A 24,159-nucleotide genomic window follows, 5' to 3' on the forward strand; every position below is an offset into this window, starting at 1 on the left:
ACATACAGCGGTACCTCGGGATGAGAACGGGATCCATTCCGGAGCCCTGTTCGCATCCTGAAGCAAACGTAACCCGCGTCTGCGCATGCGCAGGTCACAGTTCGCTGCTTCCGCGCATGCACGTGACGTCATTTTGACCGTCTGCGCATGTGCGCATGGCAAAACTTGGAAGTAACACGCTCCATTATTTCTGGGTCGTCGCGGAGCGCAACCCGAAAATACTTGAAGCACATTTATCCTGAGGTATGACTGTACTGCCCTTCTCAAGTTTACATAAAAATTAGTTCATTGTGGCCTCTCATATGACACCTACCACTCGTCTGTCGTGATTTTCAACCCAACAGTTCATGATTTGACAGGGTACAGCTTCTTGAAGATTTGGTGTTGCACATTGCAACAGAGCGCTCTCACACACATTTCAGTCGCAAGTATGCAAATAACTACTATGACTTAAAAAAAATGGTCTGGGAAGTGGGGTGGATTGCATTGGCTGGAAAAAGAAGCAGCATATTTAAACATTTGCTCACCTGGACAGGGCAGCGATTTGGAGTCTGGACCCAAGGGCAATGCAGAAGAACAGTTAAGACCAAGAAGACCAACGAGACATGCAAGCACAATAGAGCTCAGGCAAACCTCCTTGATCAAGCAAAGCTCAGCTAATGTCGAGAGCTGGAGTCAGGCATTGACCAGCAATAAAAAACACAGTGTTCGTGAAGTGAACACTATTTCAAAAAACCCAAAACAGTGCAGGCCTAGCAATCACATCAACTCTTCCCAGTAGGTCTTGCCCCAGTGAGGCCGTTGCAAGGACTGAAGGTTCCTGCCTTCCCACAGCCGCTTACACCCCCTCTTCTCCAGGGGTTTTTCCAAGCAGTCGCGGGCTGTGTCTGCACACAACCAAACTCTCCTCGGTACTTTTCTTTTCTCCGCGTATTCTAGGAAACCAAGGGGTGGGGGAGGTGGTCACAGCAGGAGGGGGAGACCCCCTTGCTTCTTCAGCAGCCTGCCTCATCTCTGCCTCTTTGCCTGCCTCCTCTGCAGCCTCCACTTCTGCCTCTGATTCTGGACTGCTCTCTGCCACAGCCTCTTCCTGCTCACTAAACCCTGTTGCCCTTTCAGCTTCCAACATGTCCTCCTCCCAGTCTTCTCCCTCTGACCACGCATCGCCGTCCCACCACCAATCCCCTGGCTCTGAGCCTTCTTCCCTTGCGGGATCCCTAACTGCTGCCTCCCACCACTCCTCTGCATCCAGCCAGTCCATGATATCTAAAATAGGATCATTTTTAATACTTCTTCCTGAACAGGGATAACCAATGGACACTCTGGGTGGGTGAAGTCAGGCCAGGTCTTTGTGGTTCTTCCATGAGTCTACAGTTACTCAGTTTCACCACAAAGGGCAGTAATCAGCAGCTCCTGAAAAAGTGCAGAGATCTCCTGTTTTTAGATCTTGCATTATGAATGTAGGGACAATAATATACAGTAGTCATACCTCGGGTTAAATATGCTTCAGGTTGAGCGTTTTCAGGTTACGCTCCGTGGCGACCTAGAAGTAACGGCACGCGTTACTTCCAGGTTTCGCCGCTCACGCATGTGCTGACGCTAAAACTGACATCACACGCATGTGCGGAAGCGGCAAAACGTGACCTGCGCATGTGCAGTTGTGTGTTACATTCTACTCAGGATGCGAACGGGGCTCCGGAACGGATCCCGTTCACCTCCAGAGGCACCACTGTACTTGCTTTGGTTAATGATACACATGTCCTTAACTACTCAGAAAACCCAGCCCCTTCAAATACTATTAGTAATAATAAAATTTAGATTTATTTTTTTATCCTGTGCTTCTTCCAAGGAGCTCAGGACTTACCTTTCCACATTTAATCCTCATAACAACCCCTTGATGTGGTTTGGGCTAAGAAAGCAACTGCCTCACCATGTGAGCTTCAAATCTAAGCAAACATTTAGTCCATGGCCCTAGTCTAACACTAACCCTGAAACCACATTGCTTCTAAAGTTATCACATACAGCAGTACAGGGCCCAGACTTTACATCTATATATCCAACTTTGTACTCATACAGTTCTACCCCTCCTATCCATTTTTCCCCCTTTCGTTGAAAGTATGCCTGGTTCCCTACAGTAAATACTCTGAACAAAGCTTCAAAAGGCTCTATAGCATTCTGTTGTCAGTTTCCTGGTGTGGAAGGGAAGAGCTAAGCCTCAAGCTGGTGCTTAGGAGAAAAGCATTTATTTTGGCACACAGGAAACCAGAGAATAACCAGTGCATTTTGATTGGCACACTAGGGTTTTCATTCTTCCAGAATACAATCCCTTCCCTCCTAATACTGGCTTAAGGCTTGCCTCTCTTCTCTTGGGTTTTACTTCTGGAATTATCTCTTCCTCTCTCTTTTGTTGCCAGTATGCTTTCAGACTCGATTCTTCTAGTTTCCCCCCATCGATTCTGACTAGATGTTGTTTGGAATAGCCAAGACCAATGGCATTACCAATGGCACAGTACTGCTCTCTTTCAAGTGAGTTATTGCATAACTAAATGATCGCTGCAAGCACAGCCTCTCTTCTGCTGATAATTAGCCTTGTGATCAAGGTCTACTTTGTACTGGGAGCGTCACCAAATTTGCGCTGCAGGCCTGCTCTGCAGAATTGTCTCAAAGCGAACAGCCACCAGAATTAGGAAGCATATTCTTCAGACATTCAGTTGGTCTATTTGTTCATTGATTCTACAGCTTGCCAAAATAGTCCATGTCTCAGTGCTGGGCATATATGACAAAAGGACTTTAATAAAATGTTCCCATTGGGGAAATGCTCCTTTATATCACCACAACAAAAGCTTGTGACTTGAAGTCTATTCAGAGTTCTGCAGAAGACTTTTTAAGCTCTTCATATGCCATTTCTAGTGTGGTATCATCTGTAATATGGGGGGAAAGCAGGAGGGAATTTGCCTCTCCACACTTAGCGATCTATAATTAGGCTTGCAAGCCTTTTGGCTTCGACCTCATGGTAATAAGAGATGTGTTTGAAAATGTTATAGCAAGAATGGGAAAAGATCCAGGGAAAGGCAGAAAAATTAAATAGAAGCCAGAATTAAATCTGATTTTCAATTTCCAAGGTCCTAGATCAATGTTGTTCAATACTTGATTTCTGGATTTTCATATTTGACAATTATTTTAGATGCTGTAAAAAATGCACTACTGTAGTTAGGGCACTCTATTATACTCCTAAAAACATGATTTTTTTTTAAAAAAAACACATAAAACATATTAGTAAAAATTAAAAAAAATTGGTATATATAAAATAAAACATATTAGTATATATAAAATATATACTCTAGCTAACAATGCATCATATCTGCTGGGGTCTTCAGTAGTACTGAAAAAAGCTGGCTAACCCAGCTGAAAAATTGCTTATTAATCTTTGTAATCTTTTGTGATGATTCTCTGGTGTCCACCAATGGATATCTCTGTTTGTGCATTGCACATATATGACCTGCGATGAATGAGTGTGATGAATATGCTTTAATTATTTTGTCGACTGAGTCAATTATTCCATTATATGTAGGATATGATGAGCTATGCTCAGGAAACATTTTGCCACAAAAAATGACACATTCTAGCTCATGCACTAAATTTATGCTGGTAGGATCAATGATACAAGCAGAGGTTTCCAGAATGGAGATGTTCCACTATTCTCCAAAGGATGTTTACTTGAGATAGCTAAGAAGTATGCAGAAGACAAGATGAAGTAGCTTAACTCTCAGGTGGATCAACTTTGGTGCAAAGTGATGAATGTGGTAAGGTACTGATGGTCAAGTTTCTATTAGGCACCAGACTTGGAAGGGTTGGACCATATGGAAACAAGGAGGTACTGCTGCTTGGATAAGTAGATAATCAGCAGATTCCAGCCTATCAGTTTCTGAAAGCTTAACAAGCTGGTGGTATTTCAGTGCCTGACTGGATTATATTTCCATTTGGCTTGTTGTTGACTGCTTTATGGGGACGGCAGTCTTCTTTTCTCCCAATTAGCCAAGTCAGGGAAGTAAGCAGGCCCAAACATTCCAAGAGGAAAATTTTGATTGGCTCAAGTTCTTTGCTTATCTGTGTCGAGTATTCTTTCAGCAAATCTTTATACAGCCCTATCAGAATGTAGGGATAGTTGTCCAAGTCCAAATATTGTGCTCTTGTGTTGTTCAGCCACTCCTCCAACTCAGTCAAGTGAGGGGATCCGGCCTTCTCTCCTAGCAGAGGGGATTGGGTGGGCTCGTTTGTCCTAGTTTCTGAGTTTCCCAATAGTAACTCCTGCCTCGGTCAGGCCTCAGAGACCTCGTTTTCTAAAGTTAAGCTGGTGGTATCTCAAATTCAGATTTTGAGAGAAGGGATGTCAGAGAATTCCAATGAAAACAAGAAACAGGAGTGGGAATTGTCTATGTTCTCTTATTCATCTCAGGTCCAGAACAGTAAATCAATCAGGTGAACACGATTGGTATTCCCTACTGCAATATCACCATAGTGGACAGTGAGACACATAACTTAATTGCTGGCAGTAGGGAAACTGCAGCAGAACAGAAACATTGCTGCATATGAGAAACCCAGAGCGGAGTAGAAAATGATGCCCTCTTACATCCCTAGCAGAGAAGAATGTGTCAAAAGGTGACTCAAGATTTGTGCTGGACGGGGTAGCAGATCAGCAGTATGTCACCATCAGTGTGGGGAAAGGGATAATATTTTCTGGTTGTTCGGAAAATCTTATGTGAAACCTCTGTCAACTCCAATCCCTAGGAGGCACTGTGCAGAATTAAGAAATTTTATTCACACAATTAAGTAACCTTGAGCTCACACACTTACAATACTACTATAAAATTGGGGGCGGGGATTTTTACACACGCCTATGTTCCCACCCATTTTAGGCACTGCCCCAGGAACGACCACGCTCAACTTACCTCATAGTAACTTCGAACGGCGTTACAAAATGCTTCATCAGCCACAATTTGTGTCTCTCCATTTAGGAAGGCCTGAAAGCGCTCCTTCACAATCTGTAGCTGTTGCTTGTTCAGCTGGAGAGAAAGCAAAAATTCAGTCAGCAAAGCTACACGTTTTGCTTCGTTTCAACATCTAAAAACTCTTAGTTGCCCCACACATCAATTTCCTTTTTTAACTCAGTATGCCGTTACTTTCAATAACTGCTAGCAACCACACCTGGATAGATAGATATTAGGGCTACCATACGTCTGGAATTTCCCAGACATTCCCAGAATTTGGCAGCCATTTTAAATGTTTGGGAAATTTAAATGGCAGTCCATTGTGGGAGTGGATTTTTTTGACAGAATTAAAAAAAAGTTATTTAAAAACTGTTTTGGGGGCATAGCTGTCAATGTTTTTTTTAAAGGGAAATTCCCTTATTCCAAATAGGATTCCTCACAAGAAAAGGGAAAAGTTGGCAGCTATGTTTGGGGGGATATTTTGGAGAGAGAGAAAACGCTCAACAAATGTAGGCAAAAAAACAAAACAAAACAAAACAAATCCAATAAATAAAAAGCTCAACAACCTTTGTGTCCAGATTTTCACTTCCCGAAATATGGCAACCCTAAGATAAGATAGATAACACCATTTTGTTTATTCTACAAAATCTATGTAATTTGTTATACAGAACAGCTTTAATTTCATGTTATGATAACCTACAGTCACACAATAATTTCCTACTACTTTTACCATTTCCCTGGTTAAAATGGACTCATCCCCTATGCTTAGAATCTGAAAAGTTTCCAACTGCACAGTGGTGTGAACACAAAGAGATGGAGGGAAGGGCATGCATGTTGATGCACTCTCACCCCCAACACACACACACACACTTCACTGTACACACTTGAAGCAGCAGAAATGAGCTTATGTACACGATGGGAGAGATGTTATCAAGGCAGCAGCATGAATGGAGACTATAGGACATAATACAAGAGTACTACGAAAATCAGGAAATTTAAATATACCTTTTCCTCCATTACTGTGCACCATTTCCCCACCCAGAATCCCTAACTGGGACCAAACAGGTCCCAGTTTTGCCTGAAAATTTTTCAGACCGATTACTCCAAAGATCAAAAACTAGCTTAACTGCTCTATATAAACAACGCGCAAAGAGAAACCATGTAACAAAGGCACACCCGAAAACAAGTTTTGTTTCCCCCCTTCCACAAAACCCAAACAAGAATGAAAACCTTAAGACTTGTAGCACGAAAGGCGAACAATTACACACCACTTTTGTACACCGAAACCCACCATAAATAATAGGAGTCTTGTGTCTTAGCAGTTGCGGGCCTTGACATCACGTTCCTCAGTCCCCAACCCCACGGAGAATTCAAAGACAACTGAGACTGGTTTTTGGATCAAAACAGGCTATGCATCTTCATTGAATACAGATGAAAGAGATTTGGCTTGGGCAATTAAATACTTCCAGCCCACCTGCCGGAAGTGATATTCTGGTCAATCTGTGCATGGGTTTCAAATAGGGCAACCCCTGCAAGGACTGCTGTCTGGAGGAGTGCCATCAGCCCTGGGCCGTGGCTGGGCATGAAGACATGGCCACTCCCCCCCAGAATCTCTTTAACAGGATACCCAGCATTTGGAGGGGCAGACAGAGACTACAACCTCCCCTCCATCCCAGACTGAGGTTGCCCCAATGCCCAAACAAGTTGTGACGATTGCTATGAGGTAGGCAAAACCACCAGGCTGGATCCAATTTGACTGGTGGGCAAATTCCTACCTGGCCCCAGAACACGACGGCCACCTTAGCCACAGCAAGGTCGTAAAACCATCACTAAATTGAGGGAAGTATCACAGTCCGGTTCATGGGCAATCCAAGTCCCGGCAGGGGACGTCAGGACCGGGGGCAAGGTGGGAGCAGGAACGGGGGTCCAGAAGCCAGGGAGCCAAGAGTCCGAGGGTCAGAGAGCCGGGAGTCAAGAAGCCAAGGGTCTGAGGATCAGGAAGCAAGGAGTCACGAGGTCAAGGGTCTGAGGATCAAGAAGAAGGGAGTCAAGAAGCCGAGGTTTGAAGATCAGGAAGCAAGAAGCCAAGCTCAACAAGGCAGGAAGCGTGTTGCTGTGGCAAAGAGCCAGCTCTTGCCACCAGGTGCTGTGAGTTACCAATTGGCTTCACCTGTGAGGCTGCGCCTTACCTCTTCAGAACAAACTTAGGAAGGCCCCAGTCCTGCAAATTCCTATTGGTCACAGGGCCTGGCTCCTGCACACACTCAACAAGAAGGTGAGTGGGGAATCCGACAAGGGAAAGAACAGGTAAGGGCTCCAGGTGTGGGCTGTTTAAATGGCCATGTCGTGGACCTGAGAGAAGCCTTCCTGCTCCATCAGCTCCACCCCGTGCCCCAGTCTGCACCTGAGCCTGCACCCCCATTTGCCAATCCCGGGTGAAGGCTAGGATTCAGCTCCTGATAGGCAGCATGGGCTTACGCCTGAATCACCTGTCCGGACTGGATGCCTGTCAGGGCCTTGGAAGAGCCTGCACTGCAACGCAAAGGTGAGCGGACTTGCATTCAGTCTGCATGGCTTTAGAACAGGTATAGGAGGGGAGGGTATATAATAAATAAATAATAATAATAATAAAGTGGTACCTCAGGTTACAGATGCTTCAGGTTACAAACGCTTCAGGTTACAGACTCCACTAACCCAAAAATAGTACCTCAGGTTAAGAGCTTTGCTTCAGGATAAGAACAGAAATCGCATGGCAGCGGCGCGGCAGCAGCAGGAGGCCCCATTAGCTAAAGTGGTACCTCAGGTTAAGAACAGTTTCAGGTTAAGAACGGACCTCCAGATCGAATTAAGTTCTTAACCCAAGGTACCACTGTAATGATAATGTATTATTTATTATTTATACCCTGCCCATCTGGCTGGGTTTCCCCAGCCACTCTGGGCGGCTCCCAACAGAATATTAAAAACACAATAAAACATCAAACATTAAAAACTTCCCTAAACAGGGCTGCCTTCGGATGTCTTCTAAAAGTCAGATAGTTGTTTATTTCCTTGACATCTGAAGGGAGGGCGTTCCACAGGGAGGGCGCCACTACCGAGAAGGCCCTCTGCCTGGTTCCCTGTAACCTCACTTCTCACAGTGAGGGAACCGCCAGAAGGCCCTCAGAGCTGGACCTCCGTGTCTGGGCTGAACGATGGGGGTGGAGACGCGCCTTCTGGTATACTTCAGGTATTGTTTTGCTATTCTGTTTTCCTTAATTACTTGTTTTTGTCTTGTGTTTTATTCTGTGAGCCGCCCTGAGATCTTATGATGAAGGGCGGCATATAAATCTAATAAATAAAATAAATAAATCGTGGAAACCTGCGGCCCTCTGAGCTTCATAGAGTCGTAGAATTGCAGAGTTGTAAGGGATCAAGAGTGTAATCTAGTCCAACCCCCTGCAATGCAGGAATCTTTTGTTGGGTTCCAAACTTCCATCAGCTCTAGCGAGCACTGTTAGGATTTTTATCTCACCAGCTGCTCAGAGAGCAGCACAATGGTTGTTTATATCATGTGAGTGTCTGAGAGCGTGAGACAGGAAGTCTCAGCACAGTCTCAGTACTGTGAAGAAGTTACATTTGCTTCTGTGTGAAGTGTGCTCTTCTGTACCGCTGCTCAGAGAAAGCAGACACGCTGATGGATTCTCTGTGTATAGACTGTAAATAAAGTACCGTAAATTTCGCTCTATAACACGCAGATTTTTTCTCCTAAAAAGTAAGGTGAAATGTCTGTGCGTGTTATTGAGCGAATGTGTGGTCCCTGGAGCTGACTTGCCGGAGCGCAGGGGCAAAATAGGCAAAAATCAAGCAAAAATAAGATCGGGCGGGCGGGCGGAGGGAAGAGGGAAGGCGGAAGCTTTCCTGCAGTCTGCCTCAGGGTCTTACTGCCCACCCGCTTCTGTTGCTGCGTTTGCTCAAACTCAACAAAGAGCAGGGAATCCCCTGCCCTCCTGGCAAGCAGAGGGTTAAGGAAAGGATCCAGTCCTTCCTTCTAATTCTTTCCTAGTCACACTGCGTGCAGGCTCCAGCCCACCACTTCCTCCTCTCAGTGCTCTAGGGACTCGCAGGCAGCCGAAAAGCAAAAGCATGCAGGTGGGAGAGAGAGAGAGAGGGCTGCCTTGTGTGTGTGTGTGTGGGGGGACTTTTGCTTTACAATGGTAGGTTTCTCATTTCTTTTCCAAAAGCAGAGAGCCCTGCCCCCAGGCCCCCTCCAAATTACAGCTTCTCCAAGCAATGTACTGCTGGAGGGAGACAGTATGCTTGTTTGGAAGAGAAACCCTGCTTCCCTGCTGGTAAGTAACAGCAGGCTGGATTGCAGAGTGAGACATGGAAATCTCTGGATTTATATGCTGTATATCAAATATCTTAATCTATACTTTCTACACGCGGCTGGTAAATCAGAATCTCCTGAGCCAGGAGGATTACAGCATCTCTCCTCTCCCCTTCATTAAAAGCCTAATACTCTTCTTTGAAGAAGTATAACGTGAGAATGTTTTTTTTATATATTTTTTAAAGTTCTTTTCCTCATTGTGCGCTATACACTGATAATTGCTGCCACAATAACAATTGATTGAAAATGGAATTTAGTCTCCCCCTCCCCCCCCATAGAGAGCTGTTCTTCAAACGTTTAGCCTTAATACAGTGGCTGATGTAATACCCTTCTGCTTCACTAGGCATTTTATATAGGGACATTAAAATTGATTTTCTACATCTTGGCAGATGAAAAAAAGTGTGTTACATGCCGTATTGCCCAAAAGTGTGCAAGCACAGAGCAAAGGTTGCAGTGACAGAGGTGGCCAAAAAAGAAATACCGTAAATAAAAAAGAAATCATACTTCGTATATCCTGTCTGGCTTGGGGGGGGGGGCTTTTGCTTTCCTTCCCTCCCCATTTAAAACGTGGTGACAAAGCACGGATCCACATGGATCCTCAGGATTTTTGCATTGGGTCACCCCAAATTCACCATCAGATCATGTGATGGGACGATGAGCTGGTTGTGCGTAAAATCCAAGTCCCTCAGAGTTTGGTCAAGTTTGCAAACCTCTGCCTGTAACGGAGCCCCTTAAACATGGCTCCGTCAGTCGCTTGCAGGTTCCGACAGTGGTTGCTTTCGGAATCGCTTCCAACATAAAAGCTCCTTAACGGAAACACGTCTTCTGGACTCTCTGCGTGACAGTTTCCGGCGAGGAGTGGGTGTCCCTACAGGAGGTCTTGAAACCTCCCCACTGTTTTCGCTGGAAGTGTCTCGGAGCCATCCCTCCTGCTCACTTTCCCTCAGCTCAGCTCTTCTCCCCCTACTGGTTCCCTCTTCAGCTGCTGAGTCTCTCCCAACCTGTGTGAGCCCTTCCACCTCCCTTCCTTCCGATGGCAGTTCCCTGACAGATCACATTACATGTCCATGGCTACAGTCTGTACCAAAAAAATCACGCACCCACTGTTGCCTGGGGCTGCAATGGTGCAAAAAACGTGGTTACAAAGCATGGATCCACATGGATCCTCAGGATTTTTGCATTGGGCTACTCCAAACTCACTGTCAGATCACATGTCTGTGGCCACAGCATGAACCACAAAAATCATACACCCACTGTTTCATTTAGAATATTTTTTTTCTTGTTTTCCTCCTCTAAAAACTATGTGCGTGTTATGGTCTGGTGCGTGTTATAGAGCGAAAAATACGGTAGTTTAGAGCTACTGATTGTCTCTTTCTTCTGCAATGAGATGACAGAAGACGAGTGTGCTCCTCTCAGGAGGGAGGGGTTGTTTATTACCGGTCTCTCTGGACTGAGGAAGATTTACAGCCAGAGGGTGACCACCGGGGAGACGCCCTGGTGTCTTGGGAAGATGGCGGCCTTCCCGGGTGTTTTTCCAACAAGCACGGCCAAGTTAACAACATCTGGAGGACCACAGGTTCTCCATTCCCTCCATATACATTTCAAGTGTCCTGAACTGGAAAGTCCAAAACACTAGCCTCTAAAAGGGCATCAAGTTTTCTAGCCACCTGACAAATGTGGTCTATACTTTCCTCTTCGACAAGACTGTGTCATCTTGAAGCTGGTCATTACAATGTTTCCCTGACACATGCTGCATCACAAATAAACCGCTGACAAACAAATGCTAAGCTTTCTGCTCATTTCCTGCAAAACATGCACAGAATTGTTTTATTAGGCAGGCATAATGTTTATTCTTCTTTGCGCAAATCAAAAGGCACTGTTTGCTAATGAAGGCACATTACAGTTTGCCATACTCTTATTATGCTAAATGGTTTCACTGTTCTCCGAAATGCTTTGCAATTAGATACTGTTACCAGCTCTGTTTAACTAATACTTTAATCATTTGTAGCTTCGTGTTGCAAAGCAAATAAATAGATGTTTAGAACATTGAGGTAATTTTAATTTGTTTTAGTATTTTAACTTTTGTATGTTTGAAGGGAGGGTTGTGATTCTTCCCTTGTTTTACGTTTTAGGGGTATTTTGCAATCAAGCGGCGAATTATATGAAATATAGATAGATAGATAGATAGATAGATAGATAGATAAACAAATAGCTGCAGAGATATCACTGCCTTTGTCAATCTGTGTGATTCTGTTTTCTAAAAAAGCAGTATCGTCTGAGTTAGTTGCTGCTATCTTTCTCCTATGGTTCTTCCAAAATATAAAGATATGCCAGTAGATGGCATAACTCTTTTGTGGCTGAAGCCCCTTTTTCTAGTAACAGCAAGCAAAAAACCCGCTAAGCCAGGTATTCAGTTTCTCCTTACAGAAACAGGCAAGCAAAACCCCACAAAAATAAGAACTGCCTCTGAGATTCTTACTGCGTACAAGTAGTTAAGAGGATTATGATTCGCTACCCAAAACAGCAAATGCAAACTGCTGAAATATGCTGGGAATGATACTGGAACAACTGCAACTACTGTCTGAACTTTTTAATCTCCATCACTTTTAATATCTGTTACAAGTGTATGCAGTTGGGCAAATGACTACGTGGTTATCTCCTGCTTCTAAAAATTAGTGCAGAATGATAAAATGCAGCAATTACGATGGCACCACCCTCCAAAGAGAGGGGTGCAAAAGATAGCACAGATCTGCATAAAATTAACATTTCCCCATTTTTCTGTATGGACACAAATTCTGAAAAAAAAAAATACTGATACAGTGCATCTCACCATAGAGGAAGCAACTGTACCTGTTCAGCCTGTTGTCCGGGTGTTTGCTGTTGATGAGCAAATTTTTGAGGCCTCTGTTATCTATTCCTAGAGTCATTACTACTTGAACTAGTTAGCCCTTCAAGTAGTGGACTCCTTCAAAAGGACTACTCTCTTAATAGAGTACGCTATTTCTGTAAAGGAAGACAGGTGACCACTATAGCAGCAATACAGATCACTATGGCTGGCTTCGTCATATTCTGTGGCTGCTGTTGCTTCACCCATAGTAACTGGCAGGTTCTGTTGCTATGGATTAAAGACCAATCCCTTCATGCATCACTTCAGTATTTAAAGGACCCCTGGATGGTTAAGTCCAGCCGAATTCGACTATAGGGTGCAGCATTTATTTCCTCTTTCATACCTACAGAGCCGGTGTTTGTCCACAGAGGTAAATGGCGTTTCCATGCACCTTGGCTTCCATCACAGTGTTCCGTTGCACCAGAAGCGGTTTAGTCATTTTCACAATACTTCCTAGTTTTTAATTTGGGTGACGAAATGGTTCATTGGTTACTATATCCTCAAAGACCAAAGCAACATATTTATTGGTATATGAACCAACTTTTTAAAAGAGGTCCATAAAAATATTTCCCACCTCTCTTAGGCCCAATTTCAGAGTTGTTGTTTTTTTAAAAAAAGAAGACCATTCGCTTTTAAGCCTTCTGCATCCTCTGTTGTTTCGCTATTAAGCCTCTGAAGCCATCTACTGTGTGTTATTTTAGATTATCCATTTGTGCTTTATGTATAATTTCTTTAAAAGATGAAAAAGCCTAGAATAACATTCAATTTACACCTTGAAATCAAGATCAGTCACAAAAAGCGCACACAAACACGCCGTCCTCACCACCACACAAACAAAGAACCATAACTTCAGAGGTAACTGACACACACCAGTTCTTCAGACAGTATTTTTCTTCTCCTCAAAACTCTCACAAAAACTACAGATATTTAACTTATTTTTAAATGGGGAAATCCTACTTCAGACAGAAGTCTAACTTAAATACCTGAAAAGCGCAAAGGACAAAACAAAAATTCTGTAGCAGCATAAAAGACTAACAGATTTCTTATGTCATAAGCTTATGTCGACCAGAAAAACACACGAAGAATGATAGAAAAGCAATTCTAGTGGAATTTCTTCCTCACTCAGAGTCACCTGTCATGGAATGCTAATGCCACCTTACCAAGAGGTTGAGTTGGGAAAGTCTTACCACCTAATAAGGTTTCCAGCCCCATATTAAAATCTTTTGCAGGATATAGTTTCTATTTCTTGAATGGACAGCTCAGTGGCAGAAAACCTGTCCAATTAGTTATGTGATCTGCATTGGGCATCTTCCCATTTCACCCAAGCACAGATGTGGCTATAAAAGCTTAGTGTGGTTTCTGCAGGCACAACTTGTCTCATATAAAACTTGGGTTTAATCTTCTTAATAAGTTAGTAAAGGAAGAAAAATAAAATGCTGGCCTAACATAAGGATACCAGAAAACACAGTTATTCAGGGAGGACTATCAAAGGGCCTTCCTTAGCAGATATATGATGCAGGTAGGGAGCTAAGGTAGCAATAACTTCTTTTATGGGTTTGATTTTCTGCATTTCCCATCTACTAAATACAATACACAAGTTCATCACTGGCTGAAGAAAAAAGTTCCAGATCCCCTCAAATGTGCATTTATTTGCCCTTGCTGAGTTGTCAGAGAGTCCCCCCAAATGTTATTTATATTATGCATTCATCATGATTTGTGCTCCTGGGAAGCTGTTATGTAACCACACTTTCAATATTATTTGCCCCTGCAAAAGTTTTGGGGCAGTCCTACTGCTTCATTTGCAATGAGTGCATTTTAAAGCTAAGTTAAGAGCTTTGAGAATTTAAAGAAGAAAAGTCACTTGATCCAGGGACAGTCTTCTTATATACAGTGGTGCCTCGCAAGACGAAATTAATTCGTTCCGCGAGTTTTTTCGTCTAGCGAATTTTTCGTCTTGCGAAGCACGAAATCCCATAGGAATGCATTGAAATCCAATTAATGCGTTCCTATGGTCAAAAAAAGTCCAAACAAAGCCAAATTTGGTACAACAAGAGTTTATTAAGTGCTCTTTAAAGTCACACATACTGTAAAGAGCATTTCAAAAATTGAATGAACAATAAATTAAGTTTCTAAACATGACAGAAAAACATTTAAAAATCAACAAAGTGTACAGTACATTTTCTAAGACTCTGGGGGACAACTCGAAGAAGGTTCCTCTTCCACTCTTTGCTTCTTGCTGAAGAAACCCCTCCTCAACTGTTCCCCCAGCCACCCACCACACAGAAATTCAAATCCAGAATTTTTTTAAAAAAACAGCAGAGTGGCCCAATGGTCACAGAAAATCATAAAAATGCAGAAAAAAAAAACCAAGCTTCCAGATTCTTGCAAACCCCTCCTCAACTGTTCCCCCAGCCACCCACCACACAGAAATTCAAATCCAGAATTTTTTTAAAAAAACAGCAGAGTGGCCCAATGGTCACAGAAAATCATAAAAATGATTTTGCCACACTAGTGGCAAAAAAAGCAATTTAAAGCAACAGCAGGAGCTTGGGGAAGCTGGTGCCCAGGTGGCAGAATGCCTTGCTGGTCCTATCTGGCATCTCCAGGGTTCAGATGAGATCTAAGAGGATTTCTGTTAGAAAAGGAAGGTAATGGTTTTAATCATTACATAGTTTGTGCTAGCAGACTAAAATTGAACCATTAACTGACAAGGCTAGCCTATGTGTTTTGCCTCCGTTTGGTTGACAGGCTTCAACAAAAGGAATAATACTTTGTAATGAATGCCACACTGATCTCAAGGTATGTGCAAGCCTTCATCAATGTACAAATGGACTTCCCACTTTCCTTAATTATAATATATATATATGAAAAGTATTTCTAGCATGGAGGTTTGCATCAGGCTGGGAGCTCCCCACCCACCCACCAAACAAACCATAATCCCCAGATTTCATTTTTAAAAGTTTCTAGAGGCAAAATATACATTAACTATCCCTCTTGAAGAAGACGGTTTTTGTTAGCAACTAACCTGCTCCCCCTTACAGCATTTTATTTCTCCATTGCTCCCCATGCCCGTGATTTCCTGGTAACTAGAAAAGTTGTTTATGGTTGTTAATGGTATATAACCACAGTTTAATTTCTTCATTTTGAAAACTGATGCAAAAAAACCCCCAGACCCTCCAGCCATCTGGTGCTGCTTGGAAAAAAAGACCCACAGCCTGAATGTGACTTCCTGTTCGCCTTTTTAGTCCACGATTCGTGTTGTTCGGAGTCCTCAATTCTACCAGCGCTACTGCCTTTAAACCTGCTATGCTATTACTCCTCCAATTCTCCCAACCCATTTCCTGTATCACTCCCTTGTGTAAACTGAAAGCAAAGCAGGTACACAACAACACACCATCCATTGCACAGCCAGGAACAGATCAGGCTTTATAGACTGAAAACATGTCGTGCCCATTTCAAAAGAAGTTTGTTGCTCATCAACTCTTAGAACGACAGGAAAGAACTCTCTCCTTTACTGAAAGAACCAACTCTGAAAAGGTTATTTAAAAATAAAAAGAGCTAGTCAGAAAATATTTCATATTGGAAAACAGTTCTGTGCATCCACAGCTATTGCCCTTAAATCTTATGCCCCATAAGTAAATAAACAAAAATGAAAGCATAGCAAGGAAATTCTGCTAAGAAATCTACATAAAATATTATTCTTATATACTATATGCAGAGTAACATATTTGGGGAAAAGGAAATCAGTTAAAATGTTCCAGTTTCTACAAATCATCACTATTAATAGGAGAAATGCAATTTATGACAGTACTTTACACCTTAAGGGAACTGAATTTAAATAGCTGAGTCAGTTTGCCTTTACGTGTTGAATACTAAACAGGAAAGTGTTTCCAAAACAAAGCTAGCTAAATCTCTGCCAACTGAAACATGACTTTGCATCATGCAAATTTCAACACTAAAAGACGCTTCACTCGTGAACTGACCAAATGAACAAAGAGCATGTTTAGGGAAGCTTTTAATGTTTAACAGGTTATTGTATTTTAGTGTTTTGTTGGAAACCACCCAGAGTGGCTGGGGGGACCCAGCCAGATGGGCGGGGTATAAATAAATTATTATTATTATTATTATTATTATTATTATTATTATTCGAAGACAAGGTTGTATTGGAACTTGCATTATAAAAAAAGCACACATAAAACAACTAAAACCCACTCAAACATTTTGTTACTAATCTCATGATATCTAGAACAGGACAGTAATATACGCAATAGCTTTAATGAAAGTAATATTATCATATACCATGCATATCGGGGAATTTCGTAGATCAGTATCTTTCGTAGGTTATATATCTCAAAGGAATGGGGGTGGGGGGTGGTTTAAGACTGAGTAGGTCACAAACCTATTATCATAGGCTTGAGAAACTTTTTCCAGCCCCAGGGTCACTTGCCAGTGGCAGGCAGGGCCAGAGGTGAAATACAACAAAGGAATGAATACAAATTCTACCTTTGTAGCATAGGCTAGCTCCTGCACATTCACAGACCTCTCTGCTTTGCCGGTAGGAAAGCAAAATACCTTATCAGACTTCAGGGAGACATTTCAGCCAGGCAAAAACATTGGAGGAGGCAACTGGAGAGGCGATGTGGCCTCAGAAGAGTTCTAAGAGCATAGGATAGCCAATCACACAAAAAAGATTGTGAGGTATCATGTAGATCCTGTATTATCCTACCTACCAAGAGATCATTCATTCACAGTTTGGATCTTTACTGCATCCAGAATGGCACCATATGCCCTTGAGAGGAGGAGAAAAAAAGAAACCAACATCCTAATGGTGACTGCGGGTGGTTCAGTTGATACAGAAAGCTCGCCTACTTTTTTTTTCTTTTTTCAATTTTTTTTATTAGTTTTCACAATATTATAAACAAACAAACAAACAAACACATAAGACAAACAAACATAAATCATAGCCTTATTGAAAATTACACTTATTAACTTTGTTAAGTGACTTCCTCGCTTCCCCTTGGTTGAATTTCATTGCATGTCCTTTTAACGGTTTTCCAAATCCCAATTCTTATAAAATTTAACTTAGACATTAACATCCTTAAATCTTCACCTTGTGGAATTACACATGTTAATTCATCACTTAACATAAATAAAATCCTAAGCCAATTAAGTATCTGCAAGCTGTTTTCAGTTAATTTGACTTAAATTTAGCTAGATAATCATTAAATTTAATCCACTCTTCCTGATACTCCTCCTCCTTCTGGTCACGGACTCTTCTGGTTAGGTCGGCTAGCTCCGAAAAATCCATCATCTTCACCTACCATTCTTCTATCATTGGTAATTCTTGAGTTTTCCGCTTTTTAGCTAACAAAATATGGGCAGCAGTTGTGGCATACAAAAATAATTTAACATCTTTCTTGGGCAATTCCAAACCTGTTATTCCAAGAAGAAAGGCCTCTGGTTTCTTTATAAATGTATATTTCAACATTTTTTTCAATTCATCTTCAATTCATCTTTCAAATCTTTTCCCAGAAGTCTTTCACCTTGGGACAGGTCCACCACATATGATAAAAGGTTCCTTCCTTTTCTTTACATTTCCAACATATATTGTCACAGTTGTGATATATCTTTGCTAATTTTACAAGAGTCAAATACCATCTATACATCATTTTCATTACATTTTCCTTTAACAGAGTACATGCGGTGAACTTGACCCCTTTCTTCCACAATCTTTCCCAATCCTCAAATATTATATTATGTCCTACATCTCTTGCCCAATCTATCATCACAGATTTAACTCACCTACTTTTGGGAGAGAGAGGCAACAAAAAAACTGGGGGTGGAGAGATAGGAAAGGGCCGGCTGGAATCCTGAACAAGAGAACTCCATGGTGGAACATTTTGTTGAAAGCCCCACTTGCCCACACTGGCAAGGGGCTGCCAGTGTCTACGTGGTCAAACTTGAAAAAGGTCTTCTGCCATCTTTGGCCCTCAAAACCCAACACAATCTGCCACTGCTACAAAAGAATGCTTTTTGCTGAGCTGCCAGGGTCAGGGTAGAGGAGGCACAGCTGACTGGCCCTTGTAAAAGGTAAAGGTAAAGGTAAAGGGACCCCTGACCATTAGGTCCAGTCGTGGCCAACTCTGGGGTTACAGCACTCATCTCGCTTTATTGGCCGAGGGAGCCGGCGTACAGCTTCTGGGTCATGTGACCAGCATGACTAAGCCGCTTCTGGTGAACCAGAGCCGTCTACTTGCACTTTGACATGCTTTCGAACTGCTAGGTTGGCAGGAGCTGGGACCGAGCAATGGGAGCTCACCTGGTCACGGGGATTCGAACTGCCGACCTTCTGATCAGCAAGTCCTTGACTCTGTGGTTTAACCCACAGCACCACCCGCGTCCCTTGAGACTGGCCCTTGTAACCTGAGCTAATAATATTTGCCATAAACTATTTAGCTCAGGACTGGCCCTTGTAACCTGAGCTAAATAGTTTACGACAGATATGGGAACATGGGTCGGAGAATGTTATCACTAGTAAAGTAAGCACCCCATTTATATTAGGAAACACTCATCAAATATAGCACATTGACTAGTTGTGGGGATAAACAGGCATCCATCACTACATCAAACTTCCAGACACGCAATTTTAATTTAACAGCAATCTCTTACTGATCCCTCCAGACCTTCCAGTGTACCTGTGAGGAAATGCTTCACTTGTGAGTCATTAAACCAGGTAGAAATCAAGCAATACAATTTTACCTTAATTTAATACTCTGGGTGGCTGTTACAATCTCCGCCTTTTGCTACTGCCACAGATTCATTTCGTTATAATAGCATACATGTTCTTCTAGAATTTAATAACCAATGCGTAAGTTTCATATTCTAATTTTAATAGGTTTATAATATATCCTCCATATTTTGCACTGCCAGCTTACCCCCTGGTAACCATTTCTGACTGATGTGCTACTAGAAGTCAGAACTAGTTCTAGTATCAATAACGTTAATTAGATTATCAGGAAAAACAAAGGCTAGAAAAATGGACAGGGTTGTTCAGCACAGTGTAGCATTTTTCTCCTTTATTAAGAGCTATGGTCAACAATATGGAACTTAGGAAAATTAAGAGAAAAGTTCTCAACAACAGAATAAAACAGGAAAAATCAGGCCCAAGATCCACTGATTCCAAAGTCTCATTGCAGTAGCTCTTTGGTTTGGATTGTGATGGTTTGCACAGTTATTGACATAGTTTGTTTTCACTTCTCCCACCCTACAAAGCTTGCTGAGGACTGAAGGGCAGGGGAGAGGGAGAAATGTCTCACTATATAGAGACATCACCTTGCCAACAAAGGTCCGTATAGTTAAAGCTATGGTTTTCCCAGTAGTGATGTATGGAAGTGAAAGCTGGACTATAAAGAAGGCTGATCGCCTAAGAATTGATGCTTTTGAATTATGGTGCTGGAGGAGACTCTTGAGAGTCCCATGGACTGCAAGAAGATCAAACTGATCCATTCTTAAGGAAATCAGCTCTGAGTGCTCACTGGAAGGACAGATCGTGAAACTGAGGCTCCAATACTTTGGCCACCTCATGAGAAGAGAAGACTCCCTGGAAAAGACCCTGATGTTGGGAAAGATGGAGGGCACAAGGAGAAGGGGACGACAGAGGACGAGATGGTTGGATAGTGTTCTCGAAGCTACCAGAATGAGTTTGACCAAACTGCGGGAGGCAGTGGAAGACAGGAGTGCCTGGCATGCTCTGGTCCATGGGGTCACGAAGAGTTGGACACGACTAAACGACTAAACAACAACAACATAGTTTTGTTGTATTTTCCTCAATCAACGCTTCTTCTTGCTGGAACATTTCTCTTCTTTGTTTGTATAACCTAATTAATATTATTATTTTTTATGAAAACTAGGGTCCCTGCAATCCAGGTAATGCAGACCCCACTGAAGGGTTTCTGGACTTTTGTTTTAACACATTCTTTTCTGTCAGGTTTGTACAAAACCCTAGCACCAAACTAAATGCAGTGGGAGGTATGTCATTAGAAACTACCTCAGGGTTTTAAAATGAAATAGCAAGGCCTTTCAATGGGACCACAGCATGACATGGCCTCCCCAACTATGATCCCGATGAAAATCGCTCCCCTCCCACCCTGCTATTAACGTGTTTTTTTAAAATAAATAAATAAATCAATCAAAAACCCTGCTGTGATTTGTAATGTCTTTAGCATCACATCTAGATCTGCTCTCTCTTTTGTTCTGAGTAACTACACGAAAAGAGGGGGTGAGGACCACTCAGAAAGAGCTGCCACTTCTTTAAAGATTGGTTTGTTTAAGAATTATAAAATGACTCACTTGTTCCTAAACAGGAACTTGACAAAAACAACCCGTTTAAATTACCAAACCTTGGTTGCAGGTGAAGAGGGGCATGATGGGAAATCCCCATTCGCTTCAAGATTCTGCTTTTCCACGGAGCTTTGCATCCAGGACAAGGTGGGTCCAGAGAACACCAATTCCTATAGATAACAGCAGGCATAGGCAAACTCCGGCCCTCCAGATGTTTGGAACTACAATTCCCATCATCCCTGATCACTGGTCCTGTTAGCTAGGGATGATGGGAATTCTAGTCCCAAACACCTAGAGGGCTGGAATTTGCCTATGCCTGGACAACAGCTCTCTCAAAACCAGGGCCAACCTTTTAATGAGGCAATTTGGGTCTCCTTGGGACATCAAGATCCACAGGGGTGACAGATCTGCCCCTGCCCCCAATGGATTGCCTGCAGCCGCCACTGCCAGATAAGCAGCTGTGGTGGTGGGCTTCTGGGTTCTGGCAAGATCTTGGTGGAAGCCACCACTGTAGTCACTTCTTTGCCACTGTAGGTGCCCCATCTTACCCTGCCAAAGTGAGGAGGTGGCAGCAGCTTCCAACAAGATCTCACAAAGGCCCGGAGAGCTCACATGACCCTCTTGCAAGACCTTGCTGGAACATGGAAGTTGCAGCTGCGCAACCCCAGTAAGCGAGGCTGCGTTGGGAACACCTTCCTGTGTCACCTCAGGCAGCAAAACAATGCTACTAAGGTCTTGACAATTCAGAACACAATTCCTTTCCATCCCTTTTAGTTTCAGAGCTCATTCGTTACATTTGGTCTGGCGTCAATGCTAGCCACAAACGAACCGCAAATCACAATTCATAAACCCGCCTCAACTAGGACTGTGCTCTGTAGTTTTACATTGGTGCAGATAAAGCACTGAAGTGGTTAGCTCCAAAATGGAAAAGGGAGTGATTCTGACCCCTTAACTCCTAAATTATACGACAGTATTAACATCTTGCATTAACCCAGTGCATAAATAGCTCATATGTCTTTTGTAGCGCAGGATGGAAAGGAGAATTGGCAATATTCCTTTTGTTGTTGCTGAAGTAGTCTCCTGGGCCTAGAACTAAATAATTCTATCTACCTGGGGACTAGAAGCTGCTGAGGGTCCAGAAGTCAACATAATCTGATTTAGTAAATAAAACGGGCTAACTGAATACCGAGATGTGATTTTAAGTGCACTAAAATAGAAGGCGGAGGAGCCGAAAACCAAAGTAAGAAGCTTCACTCAACCAGGAAGCTCAACCGCAATTAATAAAGTCCTACAATCACCTGCTGACTAAATAATATTGATAGCTTCGAAACACCTCTTCTACCACTAGCCAGGCAGAGCACTGTGAATTTCCAATAGCACTTGCTAGAATGACACACAGCTTTGCCATTCAAGTCTATCCACTATTGATCAGAAAAGACAGGTGTGTTCGCTGAGGAACTGAGCACTGTCTGGACTATATATTTTATAACTGTCAAGTCAGCTCCTCGAACTTTGAAGATTATGGGGTTTTTCAGTGCCAAACACCTTGCACTTATTTGACAATAAATTATCTCTCTGGCCCAGCTGAAGTGCCGTATCTACAGATAAGGTGATGGGAGTCGTTCCTCCTTCCCCCAAAACATGACAACTATTTCTGAGCTGGTTTGTACATGTGGAGCAGAACTAGACAAGATACTCAGGAAGGAGATGCTATTTTACCCAAGATCCCCTATTGAGTTCTCTAAGCCCCACCCCATCCCCAGTTTTAGGCATGTAGCTTAACGTTTCCTTACCAGCCACAGCCAATTACAGTGGTACCTCAGGTTACATATGCTTCAGGTTACAGACGCTTCAGGTTACAGACTCTGCTAACCCAGAAATAGTACCTCGGGTTAAGAACTTTGCTTCAGGATGAGAACAGAAATCATGCTCCGGCGGTGCAGTGGCAGCAGGAGGCCCCATTAGCTAAAGTGGTACCTCAGGTTAAGAACAGTTTCAGGTTAAGAATGGACCTCCGTAACGAATTAAGTACTTAACCCAAGGTACCACTGTATACAGAGTGGGAGCAGATAAATACACATATTGTTATTCTGACAAATCTAAGGGTAAAGGTAAAGGGACTACTGGCCGTTAAGTCCAGTCGTGGATGACTCTGGGGTTGCAGCACTCATCTAGCTTTACTGGCCTAGGGAGCCGACATTTGTCTGCAGACAGCTTCCGGGTCATGTGGCCAACATGACTAAGCTGCTTCTGGCGAACCAGAGCACCACACGGAAACGCTGTTTACCTTCCCGCCAGAGCGGTAACTATTTGTCTATTTGCACTTTGACGTGCTTTCGAACTGCTAGGTTGGCAGGAGCTGGGACCAAGCAACGGGAGCTCACCCCATCACGGGGATCCGATTCACCGACCTTCTGATCGGCAAGCCCTAGGCTCTGTTGTTTAGATCACAGCGCCACCTGCGTCCCTTAATCTAAGGGTAGAATTCACCTAACAGAAATTCTGCAAAAGGCTTTCCACTTGCAGAATGGGGCTTTCCTCCTGTCTCACCCAACACACTGCCCCCCCATGGGCCCGGGGCAAGGGAATCTCCAGAACAGAGCAAAGGGGAAAGGCAGGGGCATTCTTCCATGTGGCAAGCTGATGTGAAGAAATGTGATGTTCCTTCCAGGCACACAACATAGTTTCTATGATGCAGAAATTCAAGGCATTATCACCTATTACATACTTAATAGTCTGTGAACCGCAAGCAATTTCCTAACTGTGGGACCAAGCTGTTTCCATCAGCTACTAGAATGTCTTGTCATGTAAGTCTTTGACATACTGCTTAAGGTTAGACATAAAAACCCACCCCAAATCTCCTCCTTTTCATGATACTGCTGGCATCTTCAAATGTTCTAGGCTCCGTATGTGCAGCCCAAAAGAATTCATATCTAAGGGGGAAGGGGGGGGAGGAAGGATAAAATCAGCCCACTATTGCTCTCATCTTCCATTACCTTCCCCTCCCCCCCAAAAAAAATATAAAACCATCATGTTGTGTGTGAAAATGTGAGAGCCATAGCGGCTAAAACCAAAGCCTTTGAAACCAGACAAAGGTAAGAGGAGCTGAGAGTCCTGTAGGAGCACAACTAAAAGCAAGATTTTAGAAGCCAAGTGGGTTTTTTTGTCTCTGTTACGGGCAGTCTCCTTAATTGTAAACGGAGGTGCTGAGTGACAATAGGAACAATGCCAAAATAAGGCATCTGGAAAACAAAAGAGAGTTGTCAGAGTGCTTGGAGGAACTCCAAGATTTGAAGAAGTACAAGGAATCTTTTCAAAATACAACCTAAGGGGCAGGTAAAACATCAAAGCAGTGCATTGAGGACCGAACACGCTCTGTTGCCATAGGATGTTGAGCTTCGGTTGAAAAAGAAAACTGGAAAGCCAGAGGGTGGGGAAATCGAATGAAGTGTCCTAGAAAGAGGTAGCCGGGTGACTGGTGAGAATGCACTGCAACCTCTTGTCACAGGTCCCACTTGTACAATGTTATAGAAAAAACCTGCTCCTTTTCCCTTATGGGGTATCCAAGAGCCTGTATA

At 43.0% G+C, this 24,159-nt stretch overlaps 1 protein-coding gene across 13 annotated transcripts in view; it reads right to left on the minus strand.

Annotated features, from left to right (window-relative positions):
• Positions 1-24,159, minus strand: part of CADPS2 (calcium dependent secretion activator 2) — a 370,823-nt gene that overhangs the window by 286,296 nt on the left and 60,368 nt on the right. For all 13 annotated transcript variants that reach the window (XM_081023462.1, XM_081023461.1, XM_081023471.1 and 10 more), the window contains exon 2: positions 4,950-5,063. In XM_081023462.1, the coding sequence (XP_080879588.1) occupies positions 4,950-5,063 (114 nt within the window). The remainder of the gene's footprint in view (positions 1-4,949; positions 5,064-24,159) is intronic.

The sequence above is a fragment of the Podarcis pityusensis genome, assembly GCF_964106645.2.
Source record: "Podarcis pityusensis genome assembly, chromosome: 10".
NCBI classification, from domain to species: Eukaryota; Metazoa; Chordata; class Lepidosauria; order Squamata; family Lacertidae; genus Podarcis; species Podarcis pityusensis.